A 26,513-nucleotide genomic window follows, 5' to 3' on the forward strand; every position below is an offset into this window, starting at 1 on the left:
TGTAGAGTTTTTTAAAATTAAAGTGATTAATCGTAATCAAGTATAACTTGAATTGACTCGATGCTAACTCATATAATCAAATCAGATTGTCATAATATTTATACATATTCAAGAACATAAATTAACTCAATTTAAAATATTATATCCTAAATCTACCCGCACAATCTACCTCTAGTTAAATGCCAACTCATCCAAGTTAGTATCCAACCCAAATAGATTCCTTCAACTTTTAAAATAAAATTTATACTAAACCAAATAAGCTTAAAGAAAATTCCATATCCACTTTGTTTCCATTTATCCAACCATGACAACTAAATGACTGTTTTGTCATTTGTCACATAAATATTTCCTCTCAAATCTCAAAACAATTCAGGTCCCACACGTTATCCATTTACTGATTTTCTATTTCATCATATTTAATAGATTTGATTTTTACGCAATTTAATGTTTTGAAAGTATTTTGATGATCTATATATTAAATTATATATATCTATAATTATAAAATATTTATATATTATAAATTATGTAATTAGACAATTTAAACAAAATCTCACTTTAATTATATTTCAAAACATAAAATAAACATAAATAATAAATAATGTTAATAATCGTAACATAACAAATATATTAGAACGAAAGAACTAAAAAATTCATCTTAGGACCAATTTTCACACGTGCCAATCACCACCGATAAATATTTCTTGGAATGCCAATTATACCCCTACCCACCTGACTTTCCGTGATGGACAACGCCACCTTTATTCATGTATAAAAATTTTCTAGGGTTTCCAGATTGTCTTCACCTAATTTTTCAATCTTGACAAAATATATTTCTTCGAAATTTCGAATTTGTGATTTGGATTTTTGAGTTTTCCGGCTATAATTCTGCTTAAATACTTTTAAATGATGGATTTCTCGAATTCCAAGGATTGTCAACGGTCGTCGATTGTTGAAGAAAATAGTACGGTGAAGTTGGAGATCGAGGACTCTTTAGATGATGAACATGGGCCTTTCAATAAGAAGCAGAAGAAATCTTCGTCTCTTAATCAGGTTAATCCTTTTTTTTTTTTTATAATTGTTATGTTTTGTTGATTTGAAGGATGTTTGTTTTTAGTAGTTAGGGTAGATTGTGAAGCTTATTTGTGGATTTTTGATTTAGTAAACTGTAAGCTGAACGTTTTAGGTCGAGTGTTATAGTTATATGAATATTCTTGTTTGCTATTTTTATTGGATATGATTGTTGAATAATGCTTAGATTTGGATTTACTTTGGTCTTTGAGGGTAATTAAGTTAATTTACGAGCTTTGTGATTGTTGATATATTACATGTTAGCTTGTGTTTTTGGATTTCTGGGTTTAAAAATGGAGAAAGAAATTCATATAAAGGTTGATTGATCTTTTGTGTTGTAAACTTGATGTATAAAAATTAAAATATACATTTGCTATACAATGCGACCTATATATCGGTCGTGTTAAACTTGAAAACTTTTATAATACAGTCACGATACGGTGGTGCGCTCTTGTTTTTGCACCATGCTTTGAGCCAAACTTTTATTCATCATGGGCTGCCCCTGCACACAACCCAGTCACACTCACAGGGTCACTAATAATACCTTATTTCAAGAGTATCTTATGTAGTTAATCTTTCATGAACCATTAACCCATAATGAAACAATGTCTTGGAGAAACTTGCTTGTTGTAAGCTGAAAATCTCCTCTCTAGACTCTTTTAGTCAAACGGCATAGATTCATTTTGTAAGCCTTACTAGAGAACCTGCTTCCTGTAAGCACTAAATACCACCCAACCCATCCCTCAATATGCCTTTTTTGATCTAGAACATTCGCAGATGAAATGTTTGAGGATAGCTTCTCTTTTCTACAAGTAATAGGTATGCACCCATTTTACAAACTTGACCTTTTTTCATTACAATGGCCCAAAAATGTTTGAGGATAGCTTTACTAATCAATATATAGCTTTTCACCCATTTCACAAACATCAAATCCAAATCTAATCAATTAACTAAATACTAATCAATATATGTTACTCTCTTTATATTATGTTGAATAGTATTTCTGGTTCATCATAGGGTAAAGTAAGAAACAACATTATCCTTGGGTTGGCCGATGCCCTAGTTTTGTATTAATGGTTATTCTTACTTATTGCTGGTATTAATTGGTTGAAGGTTTTCATTGGTCGACATGAGTAAGCGTTCTTATTTTGTTAGAGACCGGCTTGCTATATGTACTAATATAAATGATAGTGTTTATTTTATGATTAAGATCCTTAAATAGAATAAAACTAGTTAGCGAAAAGTTCTGCGATCATGTTTCTACTAATTGGATGTTGAAAGAGGATGGACATGGTTCACATTTTGTTTGTGTTAGGTTTAGTTAGACCTAGGTGCATACCCTTTTTTTGGAATAGATAAATTCAAATTCGAAGCCATAGGGTCAAGAAAATTCAAATTCAAATTCAAAATCAGACACCATATTTTCAAAATAACATCTCTCTATTAAAAAAAATTAATCCTACAAACAATGGATAGAAGTGATTGTGGAAGATGGCGATAGTAACACGTGCGCACCCATACCCACACCCATATATATATATATATATATATATATATATATATATATATATATGAAGAAGTTCAAGTGAGAACCATCCTTATATGAGAACCGTCAGAACCAATCTACCTAATGAAAAATTGTTACTTTTTACTAAAAAGGTGTTATTTTTAGGCAAAAAAGTGTTTTTTTTGAGAACAAAGATGATACTTTTAGGCAAAAAAGTGTTACTTTAAGAAAACAAAACTTCTGAAAAAAACTCACAATAAGGTGTTACTTTAAACATAAAAGGTGTTACTTTTTGAAAAAAATGTGTTACTTTGTATTTAAGTTTTTTTTGAAAGTAACACTTTTTTGCTGAAAAAGTACCAAATTTTTTTAAAAACAAAAGTAACATTTTTTTGTCCAAAAGTAACACATTTTCTGTGAAAAAGTAACACATTTTTATCGGAGATTGGTTCTCACGGTTCTCATATAAGCTTGGTTCTCACTGGAACTTAACCCTATATATATATATATATATATATATATATATATATATATATATATATGAAAAATTAATTTTCAAACATGCTTGTGTCTATGTATTGAAACTTAGGAAAGTTTAATAATGGAATTTAGACAAGGATAAGAGTTAACTAATGCCGCAAAATATTTTCTTCAAATATAGCCACTTATGTCTATCTTAAGTTAATCACCATGTTGGTTTATTGTTCGCTTTGTTGGACTCTGGTAGAAACTAGAAATAATTCTCATTTGTAAGTATTAGACATGGGTATTCTTCATGGGCTTGTTTTTTTTTTTTTTTTAATTTGTTGACATGAATTTAAGCTCTAGTGCTTTGAATATTGAATAGGGATAGCATATTTGAGTATTTTATGGAAAACATTGTAGTGGATGTGGTAATGGTTTATTTTTTCTGGTGTTCATGTATTGTTGTCGATTCATGATTGGCTTTTGAATTGAAACTACTAGTTACGCAAGACATGGGTTCCTTGGTCTTTAAAACACCTGGGTGAGGCGTTTTCTGTGAATTGCACCTAATGTATTGAAAAATGTGGCGCTATTTTGTATTTGAAGCATGATTTATCCATAGCATTTTTTATTTTTAAGATTGCGCCAAACTGATGATTGGTGCACTTTGAGCCTTCATAAACATGTGTTGGATCCATGGATTTTTTGTTCGTAGATCAATAACATATATTATTTCGAATTTAAAGTGAAAGGGAATGAACTTGTTGTAGTTATTGCGTTTGGAAATATCTTGATTTATAGATTATGGTCAAACTAGTGTTACATGATTCGCCAGTTATTTTTTTTGGATTCGCGATTCGCTCAAAATAACCATAAAATAGCCTAAAGCTTACCATGATTCACTTTTTTTGATTCGCGATTTGCAAGGAGATTAGTGAATCATGTGACAGTAGGTCAAACTATGGCCATGATGACGATCACACTAACATCAAGTATTAGCTACTCAAATGTGTCAACTGTAAAATTACTACTCCAATGGGTCTACATTAAAATATTTGTATTGTGGAATTGTGTTGAAAGTGAGGTTATAGTATGGGTTTTGCTGAATTCAATGCCAATCAACGTTTCAATTACTCCTAAGTTTAAGTCAATTTATGTAGATATGCTTTTTGAAACTACCATTTGAACATCTAGTATAGAATGCAAAATTAATTTATAAGGATAGGATAAAAGGAAGACAACAAACTGTCCCATCATTTTTCTCATATCAAGGTAATGACAATGCCAAAGCGTTGATCCGAAAGGCATGGTTATATTTTTACTTAACTGTAGTTCACTAACAAAAGTCAAACCAAGATTTATGAATAGAGTAGAAAACAAAGATAGTATATAAGCAAGGGAGAACAGGAATCGGGAATGCATAGAAAGCATGTTGAGAATTATTTATGTTAACACACCATGGAGCCTTAAACAACTGAGAATCATTCATGTTTATACATTATGATACCATTGATTTTTCCGACTTGGTGGCCTCGGTTGATAAAAATCTTCATATCAGTCACTGAAGAACATTCAGTCAGTTCACTCCTTTGGTCATTGAGCAGTTTCGTGATATGCCTAAATATCTTGCATAAATGTTTGCTTTTAGAGTGCTTTTATTTTGGATTTCTGTCTGAAATCTAACTGTTGTATCTTATTTTCACTGTCTTTAATCGCCTGCAGTTCTCTTCGGGAAATAATCAATCTCCAGTCCCCCTTTCACATTACAATCCCCTTGAGGAGCCTAGTCCATTGGGTTTGCGCCTGAGAAAAAGCCCGTCACTCCTTGAGCTAATCGAAATGAGACTCTCCCAAGGGAAGTCTTCTACTTTGGGATCCGCACCCAGTGATGATTCCAAATCACGGGAAAAAAGTAACCTTAAAAGCAGTGCTCCTACTGCTACAGATAAGCTTAAGGCTTCAAATTTTCCTGCTTCCATATTAAAGATTGGCTCTTGGGAGGTAAATGAATTTGCTTTTTCTCTATGAGTATACGGGTTCTCTTAATGTAAGTTGGAAGTAGCTGAAAATTATTTTTTCTGGCAGTATACTTCTCGCTATGAAGGGGATCTAGTTGCAAAATGTTACTTTGCCAAGCATAAGCTTGTTTGGGAAATTCTTGAGGGAGGCCTAAAGAGCAAAATTGAAATCCAGTGGTCTGATATCATGGGATTGAAAGCAGACTTTCCGGATGATGCTCCTGCAAACTTGGTTGTAGTGGTATGCTATCGTGCTCCATGAATTTGCCTATTTATTTTAGATAGTAGTATTCTTATTTGTGAATTCTAGGTAGCTGTCAGCCTTACTCAACCTCTTTTTTGTTTATAGATTTTTTTAAATTCTAAAAGAAGGGTTTGTTTTCACTCTTATGCAGCTGGCACGTCAACCTCTGTTCTTCAGAGAGACAAATCCTCAGCCAAGAAAGCATACACTCTGGCAGGCTACAGCAGATTTTACTAACGGACAGGCTAGCTTACATAGGTTAGTCTATATGTGGCCTCAATTTGCATTTTAGGTCCATTTATTTGATAAATCTGTTTGGAGGATCATGATTCAGCTTCTCAAATTTCAATACTGTTATACAATAGTACTAGTTATTCTAGTTGTAGAAATAAACATTTTGCGATGGATCTTTTGCTACAGAATTAGATGCTTAGTTAAGCTTTTCTTTCATTGCCTGTTAAGCATTACTGGAGGTGACTCTTTATTAACTTGAGGTAGTTGTTGAGTTGGTTTATTTATGTTGAAAATCTGAATCAAAAGAGGCAAAAGGTAAAATAGACTTCAAGGAAAATGAAACAAAATAAGTTGTTTGGTGATGCAAGATAACTAGTGTTGGGTATTGAATACTCAAATTTGGATTTGGGCTCTTCTGGCAACATAAATCTTGTTGTGCTTGTGCTTATGCTTATGCCATTTTGGTTTAGGCATCATGAAGACAGTAATACCATTCTTAGAGGTTCTGGCCTCACTATGGTATGCTGTTTTGTGATGGCTAGTATGAGAGAGCATTTAATCAGTAAGACTTACTGAAGTTATTAGAGTTCATACTGAGTTGAATAGATAACGTTATAATCGTGAATTGATTATCTTCATGGGGACCAACCTAGTAGACCAGTATGGTTCTTAAGTAGTATATGCAGAAATTCAACTATTCAAGCCAAATCTTTATGTTTTACTGTGCTACAAAATTTTGATTCGACCATTCAGCATTTTGCTTTTGTGCGTCTTATGAATAGTAACACTATTAAGTAACACTTTCGCTAGTGAATTAATTTCTGATATTCTGGTTGCTCAGTGTGACAAGTCCCTACAGGCAATCTGACTAACCAGCTTATTCTGATTTTAGTTTTTTTTTTGTTTTGTTATTTTTTTCTAAAATGAACTGCAGTTTCGGTTTTACACTATACTCCTTATTTTTGTGTTGCTCTATTTATGTGATGCATTTATTTGGTTTTCATCTCCCAGCTAGTGAAGCTCCTAAAAAAATTTTATTATCACTGTAACATTGCAGGAAACATTTCTTGCAAGTGCCAAATGGTCTATTAAACAAGCATTTTGAGAAATTAATTCAGTGTGATATGCGTCTTAATTTCCTGAGCCGACAACCAGAAATAATTTTAAATTCTCCCTACTTTGAATCCCACTCTTCTGCTTTTGATGCCTCAAATGAATCCAAAAATCATGGCTTAGATCAAAGAGAAACCAGCAGGGGGCCTAGCATCTCAATTTTTGAGGATGTTGGAACACCTTCTGTATCCCCATCATCTTCTATCTCAATCAAACAAGATGATACACTTCATGGACCGTCTGAAAATTTGTCTCGTGAAGCTACTTCCCCTAGCTCAGGTATCTACTTATGTTGCTTTTCTTTGCGATGTTTGTATATAATTTTATGGCACCATTGCTTAAGACTCGTGTTTTTTTTATATTGGTGATCCAACAAAATTGATTGGTGTTATTGTAGATTGCTTGAGATAGCAAAAGGTCGATTGGATTTTGCTTTTAGAATCTTTACACAAATTTTCAAACCTATACTATGAGAACTCTGATCAAACTAATGATTTTGGAAAATCAGCAGCATATTTTAATGAGCTACTTTGGTATACTTTTTAATTCACTGTGATGCATTTGTGGCAGCATAATTAGGTCACCTTTTCCCTTATGTATCATAAATTTATTCTATAAAAATGATGTACTTCTGATTGGATTTTTCTTACTCCTGCTCTGTTTTGACTGTCCTAGACGTGGATTAAGCTTATGAAACTCATTATGTGCTCTGTCGTTAAACTTGCTAATCAACATTTTTTTTAATTTCAGTGATGGATATGCCTGTAATGGAAGTTAGTACAAGCAGCCAATCAAGTAAACTGAAGGGGTCGAAAAGCGTTGAACAGCTAATAATGCAAGGAATACGCCCATCCATGTCAATGACCGACCTTGTGAATCATATTGGTAACTGCATTTCAGAACAAATGGGTTCCGAGAATCCAGAGTTCACAGAAAACTGTTCTGAATCCCGTAAAATGCTTGAAGATATTGCGCAACACCTACTAGGTGACTTCCAATTTACAACATGCTCTGACGAGAAATCCTTAATGTCGAGGGTCAACTCTTTGTGTTCCCTTCTTCAGAAAGATGGCACCCCTGTTCAGACTTTTGAAATGACGGAAGAGGAAAAGAATGTAACTGATAAACATGAACTTGAGTTACTGGATCACAGTACAAATAAAGGTGACACAATTGCCCCCGAAGATTCTGTTAGAGATGGGTACAAGCAAGCACCGAGCATGCCGAGAATCGATTCTTTTGGGGATTTGCTCCTTCATCTTCCTCGGATTGCTTCACTACCAAAGTTCTTGTTTGACATTTCTGAAGACGGGGATAATCAAGCACGATAGACAGGAGGAGAAGACGTTAATGATACTTGACGACATGATTTCTCTTCGTGGTTTGACACAATTGCTGTTTTGGAAATAGAATTTCAGATTGTTGTATTGTATATGTACCTTGTAAAATTATTGAGATTCAGAAATTTGGTTTAATGATGAATCTCAATCCAAAACTGTACAGAGAGGAACCATACAAGGGATAATTTATAGCTTTTTTCTCAAGTTTATGATCTGCAAATTTAAAGTGTAGCTTTTCTCTCTGTATCCATTGTTGGGTTTCCCGGTGTAAAAAGGTCTGAATTTTTCTTGTATTTTTTCCTTTGTGACTGCTGGATATGAAAGTTTGTACATCTTTATATGATAACTCTTCAATTAATTTCTTTAGTATCTTTACCGTTGCAAAAATACACTATAAATTTTAAGCATATACTATCTTCTATTCACCCCAAGTGTCTCATTTTTTTATTTGGTCAAGTCACCTTAAATGTTTCATTTCTATTTTGAGTGTTAACTTTACCAATTTACTCTTACTATACCTACCCTTTTCACACCTTTACTCCTACTAACTCCACTTTACCCTTATTAAAATTTAAAAATACTCTACTTTTTTCTTTCAAATATGGTCCCATTTGACCATCTAAAAAATGATAAAAAGTCAAATGAGACAAATTAGGCAAATAGGAGAGAGTATTTTTTTGGGTCTAAAAATAAATAATTTTACTAATGAAAATGCAATGTATGCTAATGTCAACTAATAATCGAGGCTCCTAAATTTAGAGAGCATTGTGCAATCGAACATTATGCGAACAAACGCCTTACTCATGCTCAAAATCAGCTCTGATCTTCATCTAAATGTATCAATGCTTAGAGCATTTTAAAATACAATTTTTGGAATAATTGTTAGTAGTGTGATTGACGGGTAAGTCTAGTGGTTAGCATTACAATCTTCTAATTTTTTCTTTAAAGATTACAATATTTAATTTTAATAATTGGTCATTACAATAACTAATAAATAAAATATTTAAAAAATTTATAAATACCAAATGATCTGAAAAATTTATAAAATTTCACAAATTGTTGTGAGAGACAGTATCTCAGAAAGACACATTAGATATATGGGCTAAATAGCCTATTTATTACAAATTAAAGAGAAAAAAAGAATATAGACTTCTTGTTTTGAGATCTCTCACAAGAGTAGCCGATAAAATTTTCATATAAAAATTAAAAATATTTTTGTGCAAAAAACAATAATCTCAAATTTGATTATAAAATTTAATAAATTTAATTTTCATGAAATTTACTTGAGTGGTTGGCTTTAATCACCTATAGTGACACTTAACAGCATTACAACTTTTCACGAACGAAATCATTCAGCTGTACAGGAGGCTCCAAATAAGAAGGATTTGAATGTTTAAAGTTTCATATACTTCATAGTTCTATATAGGAAAATTTAATTTTAAAAATCTCACTTTTTGTTCGTTATCTTTTAAAATCTCACATTTTGATTATTTTCTAAAAATTCAACCTTTGTACTGCGTTTTCTTTTAAAGTACTGACCTCATTAAGTTACTTGCAAAATTCAGAAGTAAATAAATTTAAGAATCAAAAGGTCGGATTTTTAAAATAAAACAAAGTATAAAGGTCGATTTTTTGAAAAATAATCAAAAGGTGGGATTTTTAAAAGACAACGAGCAAAAGGTGCGATTTTTAAAATTAAATTTTCCTTCTATATAATATATAATTTACAATTTTCTCTTTCTTTTTCACTTTTTCTTTTTATTTTTAAATTTCTATGATTGATGCCAAAGATCAGGAAGACAGCGACGAATGAATGGTTGTATCAGGTAGCATAGCAACAGTTATGACGAAGTATTCACATCCCACAGGAAGACAACTCGCTAAGATATCGTATGATGATGTCGAGCAATTGGTTTGATCCCCTCCAGTGTTACGCTCAGGTCTCTGCGCATCAGGTAGGAGTTTCACAACATGTCGTTCAATGTGGACAATCTGTCCGATGATATAGGCTGGGCGAGTAGGAAGATGATCGGTGAACAAGGCCACAGATTCTGGCGAGAGGAAATAGTTGGGGCAGTTCCGGCTTATGGCCTCATAATGCCCGGATGAATTCAAGACGAAGGCTGCAATCTCATGGACTTCAAAACAACAAAAAGAAATTTTTTCCTTGTTTGCCTGTTGGAAAATAGAATAGTTAATCATACGGAAACAGGAGATATCAGTAATTAACTCTCCGTCACAAGATTTAAACTGGTTATTTTAATTTAAGCAAGTTTAATTTTTATAATTTGAAAATTACGAACGTTGGAGCAACTCCAACATGGACAAATCCAACATTCTATAAACGAGAACTTCGCATATCAATCATTTTCTACGCCATTGCATAACAATTCGAGAAAGCTTAAAGTTCTTGATTGCATACCATGACCATTAGAAATTAGCATATAAAAACCAAGAAATAAAAGAAATTTGTATTATTGTTCTCCATTAATAAGCCCACGAAAGAACTCATCTTCAACTCAGCTTACATGTCAAACAAGTCAAATAGGATTCGAATGGGAGGATGGAGCTACTTCAAACCGTGGTTTCATGTATAGGGCGGAAGAGCACTGGTGGTTCAAGAGGTGACATCATCGGGAACATTCATTATTTAGCAGATTAGTTAACAGAGACTTAATCAGACGAACTGGTGAGTTAGCTGCAAAATTGGATCGGCCAAGTGGGTCTATCGGTGAGTCTCATGGGGATGACAAGAATTCGCTGGGGTCGAGGTCGAGTATGGAGGGGGGCATTTGATATAGTTGTTGGCTATGTTACTTGGACTCGGATACTGATGTTGGATACTGGTACGTGTCCGAGTGTCGGATACGTCTAAATATTCAATTTTATGCCTAAAATGAAATGTCTAAGTGCCATACCAATGTCCGAGCATCAAGGATCGGACACGGGTACGTTAAATAAATTGAAGAGTCTGAGTAACATGGGTTGTTGGTTACAAGAGCTGAGAGGAGAAAGCGATAAAAGGAAACAGTTGATGTTTCCTCTGTAAATTGAGTGGTAACATTTAGATGTGGATTGGGTTCACCATCAGGAAAAGAAGTCAGTTATCGACATGGAAAACCAAACAGGTCAGAATGGACTGGGTTAAATCATCCCGTTTCAAGGCCCAAACCATCATACCCAACAAGCCCTTAAACCATTTTTACAAAATATGGCTTTGTATACCAGATCTCTCATCCCACAGAAACTGTACCACATAAATAGTAAAAAAAATTTCCTTTTGTTTTTAATTGGATATATTTTGGGCAGCAATTAAGCAATTACTAATCATTATCATTAGATTATAAAAGAATGTATCTAACAGTCTAATATAGTCCTTGTTTTTATGCGTGAATAATAAGCATTCTCTATGAATAAAGGTCAGATTTTGAACAAACCAAACATAACTTAATGTAAGAAAGATTTTAGCGCAAGACGGAGTGAATCAATGATAAAGGTTGTTGTGATAGAACAAACAAGATCAGAAGAATACCTGTTTCTCAAGTTGATGCTTTGTGTATAATGTTTTGACTAATTCTTTTCTCTCTTCCGAATCCGTTAAGAGCTGCTTAGTTGCAGCTTCAGCCTTTGCACTCCTATCAAGCAGCTCAGCACGATGCCTCAACAAAATAGCAACTCTATCAGCAAGGACTCTAATACATGCACGGAACTCAGCAGTGCCATCATCTTCACCGTCACTTGCGGAACTGGATAATGCAATGAGATATAAGATTCTACGGCCCATTTTGTTAGTGATACTAAATGGTGGTAATGCGAATGATTTATAGCGTAAAATTTCATCAAAAGTTCCATGTCATTACCATGGCGATGAAACTTTGATCACAAAAAAAAAAAAAAATTTGTTAGCAAATTTTCATTACCACCTAATACCACCTCTCACAATGTTAATGCATTGGAATGAATTTTATGAAGAAAATGAAATGATTGAAGTTAGACAAGCATGGTCATCAAGGTAGCCAAGAGATATTTCAACCAAGATTACAGTGTTTTCATTCCCATTACTACCATTTAATACCCACCTACCAAATGGACTGTTAGGGTAATATTCCAGCAAGCAAATTCAAATCGAATAACTCTTTTAAAATGTAGTGATCATCAACTGACGACACCGTCGTATTGATTTGGCACCACAAGCAAAAACTAAAATAGAAAAAAGCAGACTCATTCTATCCTAACCTGGAAAGCGATTGAGCCAAGGAACACAGAGCATCAGAGAAACCAGTAAATCCTCCAGTAGCATTGACGCAGGACTTAAGTCTTCCTAATAGCCCACACATTTTCACACAAGATGCACGTAGTTTGTTATATTCTGAAGCTCTCCTGTCAGCAGCACAAAGGTGGGTTTGGGCTTCTAGCTTTGTTTCCTGCAGACAGTTCTTTAAGTGAGCACAATTCATCTATGAACAAAAAAAAGAAAAAAGGGGGAGAAATGATTAAAGCAAATTGAATTCAGGCAGATTGGAATCTTGAAGAGTAGCCCAATAAGAAGTATTGATAAAAAGTTGGGGAGAAACAGTAATCAAGCTGGCTTCAAAAAACAGCCAAATACGAACCTGTGATTCATCCAGAAGCTTCCTGTTATTCTCCAACTCTAAGCCAAGCTTTGATATATCCTCCAATGCAGATTTAAGCCTACTTTCAGTTTCAGTCAGTTGGTTTGCCTTATCTTCAAGTGCAGTTTGCAGTTCCAGCACAAGGTCAGCATTGGCCTTCGCTGTAGTCTCACTTGGGTCGGCAGAATTGAACCATATTGGGATGGTTCAAGGATAACTAGTACAATAAGCAAGGATGCAAAGCAAGGCTATGATTCATATTCAAGCAATGAAGCAGATCCAAGAATAGAAGAGGAAGAAACAGAACTCAAAGCTACAGCACAGCAGAGCACAGCAACAACTGACGAATAGCAGACCTTGGGCTTCGTGTCAGGAACGTATCTTGACTCCTTGGAGGATTCTAAGGATAGAAATGGAATCTTTACACTTGGATCTATCTACCATGATTCAAGGATACTAATACCAGCCATTGGAAGAACCCAAGAAGAGTGGATGAAGGTAGCTCAGTCAGCAGCTGTTTCAAAACAAAACAGAACTGATCTCACGACCAGCTGACCTTGTGAGTCTTGTTCTGAACGTACCTCCTGACCTATGGGGCCACCAAGGGTAGAAATGGAATCTCTACACTAGGATCTTGCTACCAGCACTCTTAATGACCATTATCAACCTTTGGAAGAACACAAGAAAGTGAGTGGAAGGTCACCCAGTCAGCAGCCTTCTGTCAGGATTATACTTAGCTTGTTTTTATGTTTTTAATGTGCACATGTTTTGCACGTGGCTTTAAATGACCGTTATGATTAGTTATCTGAGTCATTAGCATCCTTATGGTATTTTCCCCACCCCTCACGTCTATATATAGATGTCCCTAGCCTTGTAAAAAGTTTAAGTTTGATTAATAAAAATTCAGAATTCACTAAGTGTTTTCCTTGCAATTGCCTAGCAATTGGGTTACTTAGGGCCAGTTTGCCCTTCATTGATGAACGTGATCTTGAGTGTTCTTCAAGATCATACATCACCCTATCCATAGATGCTGTTAACTCCCTTGCAGATCAAAGGAGGAAGCGTAGAGTTGAGTGATTAAGGAGTCCGGCAGTCCGGTTCTTACACCTATTCTTCGTGTCAGTTTCTTGGAATATCCCCTTGTGTTTGTATATTAAATCCCATTCGTGCGTAATTTCTTCAACCACCACGTGTACTTGGATCAAGAATCCTCAGAAGGCAAGACAATTGAAGAATTGCCTGTGGCAACATCATAAGGAGACATAGCACCAAGCTGCCCAAGAATCTTGTTTCGATCTTTATCTTCCTTATCACATTGTGGATCCATCATCGATGAGTCTAATTGAGGATTCTGTATTACAGAAGAGTCAGTCATGTTCTCATCTACTTCTTGGGTTTTTCCCATCATCCTAAGCAAAAGCTCATCCTTCGAATTTGCTGGGTTAGATGTACACGAAATCTCATCCATGAGTTCACTCGGTCTAGAAGCCAAATCTCTTTCCACTTGATCCAGAATTTCAGACCCGCAATCATCTGGCTTCGAGTAAGTTGCCTCATTGATAGCCAAACACTTCTGTGTCTGCATATATAGGTTAGACAATTGCTGAGCCAACTCTTCAATGCGCTTTTCGTAGGATTGACACTGCTGTTGTCCGGTCTTCAACATTGATTCAAGATGCTTTATGTACTCATCCTTCTGTTGCAATGCTTCAGCTGTTTTCTCAGCAGTATCCTTTAGCAAGCTACCTACCGTACTCTCATCAAGAGATTCAAGATCCACATCAAGAAAGAATGAAGACATTCGGGCAATTGCAGAAGCAAGGTCAGCTCTCTTTGCGTTTTCAACCTCAATTTTATTTGTTCCAGCAACATCTATCAAGTCACAAATATCAAGCTCCTGAGATGCATACTTTGCAGGGGTAACAATAGCATTCCCTTCAGCATCCAACGAATAAGAACTGTTACTAGACGTAGAAACTGAGGTCCTTGAAGTTCCTGATTTCTCGCTTTTGAATGGCGGTTCAATCAAGGACTCAAGAGCATAAAAGTCAATATCTCGAATGTCGATGTCAAGCAAGCTAGTGTCAACTGGAACTATATTGACATCACATTGGTTAGGAGTATCAAACAATCCCATGACAGCTAATATATCCCGTGGTATATATGGGCTTTGAGACTACAAAAATTCCTCCCATCTCCTCACCTCATCTTCTCTCTTCGTAGCAAGTTTTTCCGCTGATTGTCCTGCCATTCCCATGTAAAGCTTCATTGAAGCCTTTCTTCTCACGATTTCCGCAAGACATGCTCTAAAAGCTGGGCCAATGCCACGAATCACCTTTAAGCTCTCAAATACAACTTCCCGTCGCTTTATTGCCTCTGAGAAAGCATTGAATTGCAACTGAACATCCTTAATGGTACGTTGAATATATGCAATCTTTTGCATGTAATTGTGAACAAAATTGTTCATTTTGTTCTTTATATCTTTGCAATAATCAAGAAAATCAGAAATTGAAATTTGACATGCTGTCATCTTCGGAAGATGATTTCTTTCATGGACATCATACATAGGACCCAGGGCAGAAACTGCATCATGAGGACGCAGAGAAAAGGATAATTGGCTTGATAGACAATCATCTACCAGTTTCTTAACAGTCCTAACATCCTTACTGCAAAGGAAAAGGCAACTATTATCACAACTGTCCACCAGAGACAACATTGTATACATGAACTAAAAACAAAACATCAAAATGGATATGTAACCCAGGCACTCACAACAACTACAAAGACTCATTCTTTAAAACTACCAAGACAATAGGAAGAGAATTCAGAAAACTTGTTTAAAAGAAACAAAATCAATTAAGATTGTGTTTGAAAACAAGTATTTCATCTCAAATTATAGATTTCAATTATGAAATCATAAATAAAGAATCTAAGAATGACAAGGTTTGGAAAAGTCATTCCCAAACTCTTGACTTTTACTATTTTTAACAACCATGGAATTGGCTCAAATCCAAATTTGAATTTTTTTTATTTGCCAAACACTTAATTTGAGTCATTTCTAAATTCTCAAATGAAATCACCATTCCAAACATAGTATAAAAGAGTTGCATGAGATCAAATGCTGATAGATCAAAATTAACCCCTTTACATGACGGTGTTCGAGTTATTCATGCATCATTGAACTTAAAATTGCATATTTGGACAAACATTCTTCATGTTAGAGTATATATCATATCCCGGGGCATCAACCATCAACTTAAACTTTTGGTTAAGATAGCTCCTTGACATGGCATAAGAAGTCAGCGTGACAAGAGGTCACGAGTTCAAATCTGCATCCACACTTCTAGCCCAAAGGCTCTTATTAGGGGCAATGTTAGAGTATATAACATATCATGGGACATTAACCATCAACTTAAACTTTTGGTTGAGTTGATTCCTTGACACTTCAAGCTTAAAATCATTCATCAAAGAAAATCATCAAGACATCTATTAAAGAGGAGATCCCAATAAAAAACAAATCACAAGAACATAATGCAGCAAAAAGAAACCACAACACATGTATAAAAGCCATTGCCATCATCAACTCAAGAACTACTTAACTTACTCAACCAAAAACTTACCTCAAAGACTGCATTATACTCTTCTGTTCATTAACATGGCGATACTGTTCCTCGATCATCAACTCTAAATCCCTGATTGAAAATGAAGATTTCTTGAAAACAGATCTTCAACATCATTCCTCAGCTTTCAAAACACGTTTTAATTGCAAAACCTTGTTCTCAAATTGCTTATGGAAATAGCTACAATTCTCAACCCATTTCCTCAAATTTTCATCTTTTACTAAATCCAATAAACAATTTCGATTCGATGTTTGTAGACCCGGCATAAGCATACAAGACCTTAACTTTTCAACATCCCGATCAAAATTCAGCAACAAATCAGAATGAACACGGTGCTGCTGCGAATAACACTTCAGGAAATCCATGTAATTTTGGTTTAATATTCTAAAAAATCGATCCAAATTACACCTAGAAATCTCTATTGATCTTTCCTGCACCTTTTGTTCTCTCAAAAGCCTCCCACAGATTTCAATTTTCCCAATAGTCCTAGCGTAAATGCCATGCCCAAATTGGTAATGACATCGAAATTCCGGTTCGTATGATAGTAATGCCTTGAGTGCAGGATCGACAGCATTGTCCAATGGGAGAGGATCATGGTTCGAAGACGGTGAAGTTGGTTCTGGAACGACACGGATGTAGTTTTGTTCAGACGGAGGAGGTTCTGCATTGGGCTGCAATCTTGATTTATTGTAACAAAACGTTTCTTGTTCATCAGAAGGTAGCTTATATGCCCCAAGAACCTCATTAGACTCAAGCTTCATGTCTCCACATAAAAGAAGCTGATCATTGAATTGAATTCCTGCCATTGATTCAAAAGACCTTTGAACTGTCTTAATAACAGTGGAATTGTCGCAATCCAGCTCATATGAATGTTAATTTTCAGCAATGTGAATCAAAAGCTTTCCCCCATAAATGTTCCCATCAGTTACATTCGAGCTCATCTCAAGAAGTTATCAGATACCCAATGAAGCAGAGAAGATACAGAAGAAACCTTAAGCAGCAAATACTAAAATTAGTTTTGAATTCTATCCTTAACTATGAACTTCAATGGCAGATTAGAAAAGAACACTGTGAATAACCCAATCATCGGAAATTCACAAGCAAAAAACTGCTAAACTAACCTAAATTAGTATTAAAAAGCAGAATTCGGAGTAGTAGAGAAAACCCCACCATAAAATTGTCCAAAGTTCTCAACATTTACCAAATAAATTAAGGAAAAAACAGACCCATTATAGATTTAATCAATTAAACCCTAATAATTAAAGACTAACCAAACCTAGAATATAAAACACCCATAAATAGATTTGTCAATTTAATACCGATTCCATAGTCAAATAATCTTTATATGATGAAAATACTGCCAACAGATAACGAAATTCAGGAAATAGGGAGAAGAAGACGGAAAGATGTAAATCAAAAGATAAATTAAATAGAATAAATAATAACAAATCCCACACTTTGCGGAGAATGGAGATAGTGAAACTTCGGCTACAAGTAGAGTAAAAAATCAATATGACACCCAAAAGCTCGTTGCCTTTCAGTTGCGTTTCTCACCACGACACAAAATCATACGATTAGTCCAATAAGTATTTAATAATAAAAAAATCAACTCCTTTTACATGAGATTGTCTTACGGTAGGACGATCTTAAACAAGAAATTCAAAAGATAAATATTTTTATTATTAGGCTATTTAACCCAAGTATAAGATATGTCTCATGATAATACCGTTTCAATAAAAAAAAATTTGTCTAAAAAAATAAAAGAGAAATAAAAGAAATAACTAACCATATTCTCCTAAAAAAAATTAAAGAAAATTAGTCCTGCATTATATAGGTAGTTGCTAACTAATTTTTTTGCAATAATTAAATCAAAAACAAGTCATCTTGTGTGAGATTATTTCGCCGTGAGACAAGTCTATACAAAAGGTCTATTAGTCTAAAACATTAAAAAAAACAATTAAAACTAAATTTCCACATGTACAGAAAGTGATTTTTTAAATAGTTTGGGCTGACGTAATTTAAGTCGTCTCACAGTGATATAGCCTCAATAGCTTAACGTCCACCAAGCGTGCAGTACTTACAATATCGTAAATGCCTACTTATAATATTCTTAATGTTTACCGAGTAATTTATTCTATATTTTTCTTTATAGGCCGGCTCAAGAATTTGAAAAAAAAAAAATCGTCATTATTGTTGTTTGGTAGGCTGAAGAAAGAAGCCCAATGCGCTAGATAGTTCCCAATTAAAGATATGGGTTTATTTATTAAGCATTAAAAGGCTGGTTTGTTCTCGTTATTGGTTGATTGGGCTGATTAGGCGCAAGAAAACAAAAAAAAGTCGTATTATATTTAACCTGTTTTGTACGAGATTGTTTCATAATGAGATATGTTTATATAATCAGCCTATTTTCTCAGTGATCACTTTAAGTTTATAAGTAATCGTTATTTAAGACTATAAAAAAGGATCAATTATAATTGGTCACTTTAAAATTATAAATGATGACTTTAAGTTTGTGAATGATCACTTTAAGTTTAGAAATGATCAATTTAAGACCGAAAGTGTACACTGAACCAACCCAATAAAAATAATTTTACCATGCCCGTCTCATTTGAGCTTTTGTGTTATAATTAATATCCAATACAAGAAGATCAAATTTAATAAAATGAGAGTTTTAATATTATAGTGTCAATTTTAACATTCAAGTGACATGTAGATTATGAAATAATTATAAATGAGTATTTTAAGTACGAAAGCAAATATTTTTATTATTTTTTAAAATATTTAGAATTTAAACATTGTCTCACCGTCTCAAATCAGAATTTGTAGAAAAACTCAAATTTAGTTTAATTAAGTATTTAATTAAATAATCTTATATTCAGAGAAAAACTAATCGTAAAATTTTTTATTTTTTTCAACAATTCTATTTTTATCTAATTCTTATCGACACACTTAGCTTACATTTTTATCTCACTCACGCATTTCTCCCACATTTCTATAAAATGTACCTTTTTATCACTTTATTTATTTTTATTAATTTTCATCCTATTATATATTTGAAGGTATTTCTAAGGGGTAATAATAGTACTACTAACACTATTTCATAAATTAGAATATTAATTTTGATACAAAAATTACTTCACTTTTATATAAACAACTCATTTAGCTACAAATTTTATTAAGATATTATATGCAACAAATTTGATCAAAAAGAACCCTAAAAGTACGATGTAGGGGCCACAACAATAGGACTCCTAACTCTATGATGTCCATTATGTTCCATCCACACAAGTGAACCAAATGTTTCCCTCAAATCATGATCAAACTTATACTTTAAAGTCAAATTAAAGCTTTGTTTGTCATTTTGTCCCTTGAACACCAATGTTTTTGGATGCACTTTTACACGAAAGCCCTTAGGAGGACGCACTACAGCTTTATAGCTCGTCGTATGATCACCTCCAACATTTGTTAGCGTCCTATGATAAGTCATAGTACCCGTTTCTTTTTTATCGACATCATAGTAAGCAATAAAAGACGGGTAGTTGAGATCGTTTGATGGGGTCGAGCAATCTTGGTGTTTCAACCTTACAATGCTCCAAATTTGGTTTTTAGTCATATTCATCGAGCACATTAAGTTGACATAGTCAACTGGTGCTAAATCATAGACTAACCCAGGATCAAGTGCACGGTTAGGATCCATCTGACCCGAACCCATGACTAATGGAGAAGCAATCAAATTGACGAAACCATTGTCCATAATAACACTACCCGTGTTATCAAATGGGTTTGATGTAGTCATTAATGCGGATTTAATAGCAGAAGGGCTCCAATTAGGATGAGCCGCCCTTAAAAGGGCGGCTACTCCTGATGCGTGTGGGCACGCCATTGATGTTCCGGACAATAAAGCATATTCACTAGATAGTGATATAGTTGTGCCAATATAAGCAATTTGAATGTTGGGAACATAAGCAGCTAGTACTTGTGTTCCGGGGGCCATTAAATCTGGCTTTAGCACGGTGTGAAAGTAGCTAGATGGACCCCTAGAAGTGTAAGATGCAGCAATTGGTGCACGATTTGATCCAACTAATGTTTGTTGAAATTGCATACTTACCCAAGGATTGTTATGTGTTTTTGCATATTCTATAATGTTTTGGCCATCCTTCAAATCAACAAGGATACCGGGCCATGTTACATCTCCGGCCTCATAGAATAATTGGTTGTCGGAGATGAATATGGCACCGGCTACCTGGGAACTCGAGACTTGAGACATTTGATAAGTTATGATTTGGGGATCAGTAGCATTATGATCACATATGACTATGTTTTTTGAAGCTAATTTTGTTAGGTAGTCAGAAGAGTTACATGTTGCTAGATTTTTGTCGTATATTAATGGGACTTTTTGGATGATTGCATTGGCTGGAAATAAGGTCCAACCCTTCATTTTTAGGCCATTTCCGAGGAGTAAAGTGCCGGCAAATTGTCGATCAATGGTGCTTGCTGCCACTGTCAAGGACCATGGGATGTCATTATGGATCGAACCATAACGTGGGCCATTATTCCCTGCCGAGGAGGACACTAGAATTCCCTGTTCCATAGCTGCGAATGAGCCTATAGCCACAGGATTTTGGTACAATGGTAAGTTGTTGAACCCTAGAGAAATTGAAATGACATCAACGCCGTCTACTAATGCTTGGTCCATGGCAGCGAGTACATCGGCTGTCTGGGAAGACCCGTCCTCCCACACAGCCTTATAGATAGCCACCCTAGCTCGTGGGGCTACCCCTCGAGCTGTACCTTTTGCGTATCCAAAAAAAGACACATCATCAACGTAGCTTCCTACTGTTGTTGATGACGTGTGGGTCCCATGCCCATCAGTGTCTCGAGCAGAGTTGAGTTTTGACTTAAGTTCAGGATGCGAGGCTAAAATACCTTTGTTAAAGTATCTTGCCCCTATCAACTTCTTGTTACACAATGAAGTGTTAAAATCTAGTCCTCCGTTACATGCACCTTTCCACCGGGATGGCACTGGTGCCATCCCGGCGTCATTGAAGCTCTGACTCTCGGGCCATACTCCAGTGTCAATAACACCAACAATAACATCTTCACCATACTTCGAGGCGGGCCAAAGGCCCGTCAACGAATTAAGAGAAAGAAATTCAATAGTCCTAGTGGTGTCAAGAGTAGCCTTAGCTTCTTTATAGGCTATTATAAAAGCAGGGTGTTTTTCAAGCATTTTAAGCTCATTTTGGGATAGTAGTGCACTAAACCCATGTAAGGCATTATCATAACTATAAAGGATACTTGGTGAAGAAAAAGAAGTGGATGATTTTGAGCCGTCCGATGGGGCGGCGACGAGGGATTCAACGGTGGAGGTGTACCAATGATGATGGCTATTGTAAACATTAGGCATAAGTGATTTATCCATGTGGATGATATAGGTTGATCTTTGGATAGTTTCTTCATTTAGTGAATGAACCAATGGACTCATAAGAATCCATATTATTTGTAAAGTAATCATGCAAAGAGAAGACATTAATCTTTTAAAAGTGTTTTTGCTTTTGATTGTTTTTGTATCTAACCATGTGGGGAAGAAGGGATATGAGACGATGCAAATGAATCGGTAATGAGCTTTTTATAGATTGATGGTGGTCTAGTGACCACTTATAGTTGTTCCAAATAGACCCACTAACAAATATGACTCGATTTGAAATAATCTGCATATAAAAATGAAATCAATTATGACTCTGATTTGAAATAACCAGCATGTAAAATCAAGTCAAATTGTCAAAATATATAAATATGCAAAATATCCGAAGCTAGGTATCAGATTCAAACTCGACTCAGACACCTCTATTAACAGCATGTAATTTGTCAAACATTGTGTAATTATATTATTTTAAAGAAATGGGTGAAGATTTTGGAAACTTGATGTAAGAAACAATAAGTGTGATTTATTGGCATGTAAGTTTTCCACATACACCAAAGTGGATACTTTGGTCATCCAACAAAATAATAATTATAATAAGTGGACATTTTGAAGAGTTAATTATTGCCTTTTAAAATTGCTAATAAAGGCGATTTTTTATTTCATTTGGTTACAATATAATAATAATAATAATAATAATAATAATAATAATAATAATAATAATAATAATAAGGAAAATGATATATATACAGTTTTAAGGGCTGTTTTTAAGAAAGAATTTTGTATTTAATTTATATATTTCAATATTATTTTTACTTTGGAAACATAGATATTTAATTATAATAAATTATTTTAACATTTATTCTTTCTTGGGAAATTAAAACTATTATATAAAATATTAATTATTTTTGTATTTCTAAATTAGCTTTTCTTGAATTTAAAACTTATAATAAATAAAAAAAATTTATTAATTTTTATTTAGGACCCTAAGGGTTGTAAAGTATCATTACCCTAATAATAACAATAATAATAATTTCAAGATGATTGTAATGACATGTTATGGAAAGTGCTATACTATTACATATTGGCATATGCCATATTGCAATGTTAAAGTTTTGATCAGGACTTGGCATATAAAAAGTCAAACATTAATTTATTTATCTTCTATAAAACAACTATATAAATAAAATCATTTGACGCCCGGTGTCACATTAATGCAATTTAATAATTTTATATTTTCTTTGAAAAATGGCTAGAATCTATAATATAATTAATCACATAAAAATATGTAAATATGATATAACTTAGAATGATTACAAAATCAATCACAAAAAATATGCAAACATTTGATTTTGTACATCATTCCAAATTGATAATCAAGTATGCATATATTAATATATTAATGATTAATGCAGATATGATTATCAATTTATTTATTTTTTAGATTGTTTCTTAATGAAATGATTTTAAAACAAGAAGTTGATTTCCTTATTATTTGTATTAGTTAGAACTTAGGCGAATAAGTCTTGGGTGGACATAGTCCACGCTATAATAGTATGCACTACTTTAACTACTTTAAATATTATTTTTTATTTAATACTTAATTATTTGATTCTACTCTTTTAATGAAAAATTTACAATATTTTAATGTGGATTAAGTTCATATAAGACTTTTAATAGTTGGACTGTTCATAACTTATATATATCAAATGTGTCTTATAGCGATATCGCCTCATATAAGAATTTTTGTTATCATTTGAAATGATGTACAAAATCAATCACACAAATATCTAAATATATGATTTTCAATTTAGAATGATATACAAAATCAACCACATAAAAAATCTAAATACATGTTTTATTCTTAATAATTACTATATTAATAAGATAGAGTTGTTGAATTCATAATTAATAGGAGTATTTAATTTTTGCCTAATTATATGTTTCAAACTAATAGTGGCTTACCTAAGATATATTTCGAGTAATCATTTATTTCTATAAAACCAAATTAAAATATTTTACTGAATCAAATATATCAATCACACAAAAACATCTTTGATTATTATCAATCATAAAATTGCAAAGTATTCCTTGATTTATTATTAAATGAAATATACTTCATATCAAGATGCGGTATCCGTAGACATTGCATTTTGACAAATTAATAATAAAAATACACTAGTGGAAAAAAATGTATCTGCTGCGTGTCATTTGTTGCGGTTTTTTATATACGCAGCAATAAATAGGAAAAAGAATTTTGAAAAAAAAAAACCAATCAACTGCTGCGGTTTTACTTGTGCCCGCAGCAAATAATCACTTGGCCACGTAAATGCTGCGGTTTTACATTTGCCCACAGCAAATAATTCATAACTGCTTCATTCAAATGCTGCGGTTTTTGTCTAAGCCCGCAGCAAATAAACTGTTTCATTTCACAAATACTCGACTACGTACTGTTGTATTCTCTCAAACCCACCATTTTCGCAATAAACTGCTTCATTCTTCATCTTCATCTTCTTATAAAACCCATAAATTCTTCATCATCTGCTGCTTTCTTCGCAAACTGATTCATAAACCCATTGAAAAACACTCGAAAAACACTGTAACAGTTTCTTCAAACCCTGTTCTTCATCTTCTTGGTTCATAAACCCACGGCATATTTGTTACTTCTTTTCACTCGAAAAACACTCGAAAAACTCATTGAAACCCATTGAAACCCACGACATTTTCTTGTTCACTGCTACTTCTTATTCATAAACCCTCGACTGTAACTTTTCATAAACTCGAAATTTGATACTTTGGTCTTGTTCATCTTCAAAACCCACGAAATTAAGGTATTTTTTCTCTTTTTAATTTGATAAGCATTTAAGTTTTGCAAGATATTCATGAAAACACTCGAAAATTAGGGCAACTGTTTGTATACTAATTTTATTTCTTTGTTTTTCGTTGTAGATAACATAACCCACGAAATCAAGGTAATTATATTTATTTTACTAATTTGCAAGTTCATATCTTTATTGTTTAACATGTAATTTAGTTTTTTAGTGCTAAAGATATCAATTATTTGTGAATTTTACATTATTCAAGTTTATGTTATTAGTTTGTTAAATATTTGTGTAATTTGTTAAAAATGTGGTTTGTTGTTATAGTTATGTCTTTAACTATTAGAATTAGAATATGATTTTATTTACAATGTAGTGCTTAGTATTGAAGTATAAAGTATAGAATTAGAATATGAAGTATGTATATTTAGGGTTAAATAGATTTGATATAAATAAGTACATATTTTTAGGGTTAAATATGTTTGTTATAAATAAGTATATATGTTAAAAAGTTGTTATTAATTTTGTTTTGAATTATTTAATCATACTAATTAGGATGACAAAAGATCGTTCTTGGATGTATGGAAGCATTGAATCGTTAGAATTTATTGATGGCGTATTAGAATTTTGTAGTATTGCGGTTGAACATCAAGTTAGAACGGGGGAGTTGGTTTTTATTGCCCATGTGTCACTTGTGGCAATATATCAAAGGTAGATAGTGTTGATATCCTTAGGGAGCACATACTTCGACGTGGGTTTAGGCCTCAATATCATGTTTGGGTTTGACATGGGGAGGAGGGAGTTTACAAAGAGAAAAGTGTTGTTGAGGACGTCAATAATGTGGCTGATGTCAATGAGGATGTAGTAGATCATGTTGATGAGTATGAGACTGATGAAGAGAATGTCGATGAGGATGTGGATCGTGTTGATGAGATGATGGAGGGAGTCGAGGATGAGTTAGGAAAGCGTCCTCGTGTTTTTGACTTATTGACAGAGGCTTCTCAAAAGCCTTTGTACCCTGGATGTACAAAGTTCACCAAACTAACAGCAGTGTTGACAATTTTCAACCTTAAGTCAAAGTTCAATTGGAATGACGCTAGTTTCACAATGTTATTAGAAGCGTTAGGTGAGATGCTTCATGAGGGAAATGAACTTCCGAAGTCGACATATTATGCCAAAAAGCTTATGTGTCCTTTCGGCTTAGAGTACCAGAAGATTCATGCGTGTCCGAATGATTGTGTGTTGTATCACGAGAACTTAAAAGAATGTCCTAAGTGTGGGTTATCGCGCTACAAGCGTAAAGGGGCTCGGGATGCTAAAGGGCCCCCGGCTAAGGTATTGTGGTATCTTCCAATAATACCTAGATTCAAGCGCTTGTTTTCTATAAAGAAAGATGCGTTAAATTTAAGGTGGCATGCAGATAGGGTGAAGAAAGGTCACTTGCTCACACATCCATCTGATTCTCCGGAGTGGAAGAGTATTGATAGGTTGCATAAGACTTTTGGGGATGAGGTTCGTAATTTAAGACTCGGACTGTGTACGGATGGAATGAACCCATTCAGTAATCTTAGTTCTCAACATAGTACTTGGCCGGTACTGTTAGTGATCTATAATTTGCCACCTTAGTTGTGTATGAAGGTAAGTACATTATGTTTTCGCTTCTTATCTCGGGTCCTAGACAACCTGGCAATGACATAGATGTATATCTTGCACGTCTCGTTGAGGATTTGAGAAAGATGTGGGATGAAGACATTTCCGTGTTTGATGCATATGCTAATGAGGAGTTCACCTTGCGTGCAATGCTTTTATGCACCGTCAATGATTTTTCGGCATATGGCAACTTATCGGGGTACAAGAACAAAGGGAATAAAGCATGCCCAATATGTATCGATGACATGGAATCCATGTGGATTCCTGAGTGAAAACATGTATTCATGCACCATTGAAAGTTCCTCCCACGAGATCACCAATATCGTAAGAAGAAGAAGATGTTCAACGGGGAGGTTGAGGACCGTGTAGCTCATCGACCGTTGACCGGTTATGAGGTTTA

General features: G+C 34.1%; 2 protein-coding genes and 1 pseudogene across 2 annotated transcripts; 1 reads left to right on the forward strand and 2 right to left on the reverse strand.

Annotated features, from left to right (window-relative positions):
• The first annotated feature begins 742 nt into the window (after nucleotides 1–742).
• On the forward strand, nucleotides 743–8,376 carry LOC130823968 (uncharacterized). Its single transcript, XM_057688816.1, has 6 exons — nucleotides 743–1,050; nucleotides 4,763–5,041; nucleotides 5,126–5,299; nucleotides 5,454–5,560; nucleotides 6,594–6,928; nucleotides 7,400–8,376. The coding sequence occupies exons 1-6, from the start codon at nucleotides 904–906 to the stop codon at nucleotides 7,978–7,980; spliced, it is 1,623 nt and encodes a 540-aa protein (XP_057544799.1). The 5' UTR covers nucleotides 743–903; the 3' UTR covers nucleotides 7,981–8,376.
• An 885-nt stretch (nucleotides 8,377–9,261) lies between these two features.
• LOC130824071 (autophagy-related protein 11-like) lies at nucleotides 9,262–17,768 on the reverse strand (annotated as a pseudogene).
• A 1,452-nt stretch (nucleotides 17,769–19,220) lies between these two features.
• On the reverse strand, nucleotides 19,221–21,807 carry LOC130824316 (subtilisin-like protease SBT3). The gene has a single exon (XM_057689253.1). The coding sequence runs from the start codon at nucleotides 21,750–21,752 to the stop codon at nucleotides 19,437–19,439; it is 2,316 nt and encodes a 771-aa protein (XP_057545236.1). The 5' UTR covers nucleotides 21,753–21,807; the 3' UTR covers nucleotides 19,221–19,436.
• Nucleotides 21,808–26,513: the final 4,706 nt, after the last annotated feature.

This window comes from Amaranthus tricolor, chromosome 9 (assembly GCF_026212465.1).
Source record: "Amaranthus tricolor cultivar Red isolate AtriRed21 chromosome 9, ASM2621246v1, whole genome shotgun sequence".
Lineage (NCBI taxonomy): Eukaryota > Viridiplantae > Streptophyta > Magnoliopsida > Caryophyllales > Amaranthaceae > Amaranthus > Amaranthus tricolor.

What these genes read in the sequence shown, in the direction of transcription:
- LOC130823968 (XM_057688816.1), top strand. Translation starts at nt 904, where the DNA reads ATGATGGATTTCTCGAATTCCAAGGATTGTCAACGGTCGTCGATTGTT. An exon ending in AATCTTCGTCTCTTAATCAG is followed by an intron (nt 1,051 to 4,762) that starts GTTAATCCTTTT and finishes AATCGCCTGCAG; the next exon opens with TTCTCTTCGGGAAATAATCA. An exon ending in TAAAGATTGGCTCTTGGGAG is followed by an intron (nt 5,042 to 5,125) that starts GTAAATGAATTT and finishes TTTTTCTGGCAG; the next exon opens with TATACTTCTCGCTATGAAGG.
- LOC130824316 (XM_057689253.1), bottom strand. Translation starts at nt 21,752, where the DNA reads ATGTCTTCTCTTTGCATGATTACTTTACAAATAATATGGATTCTTATG.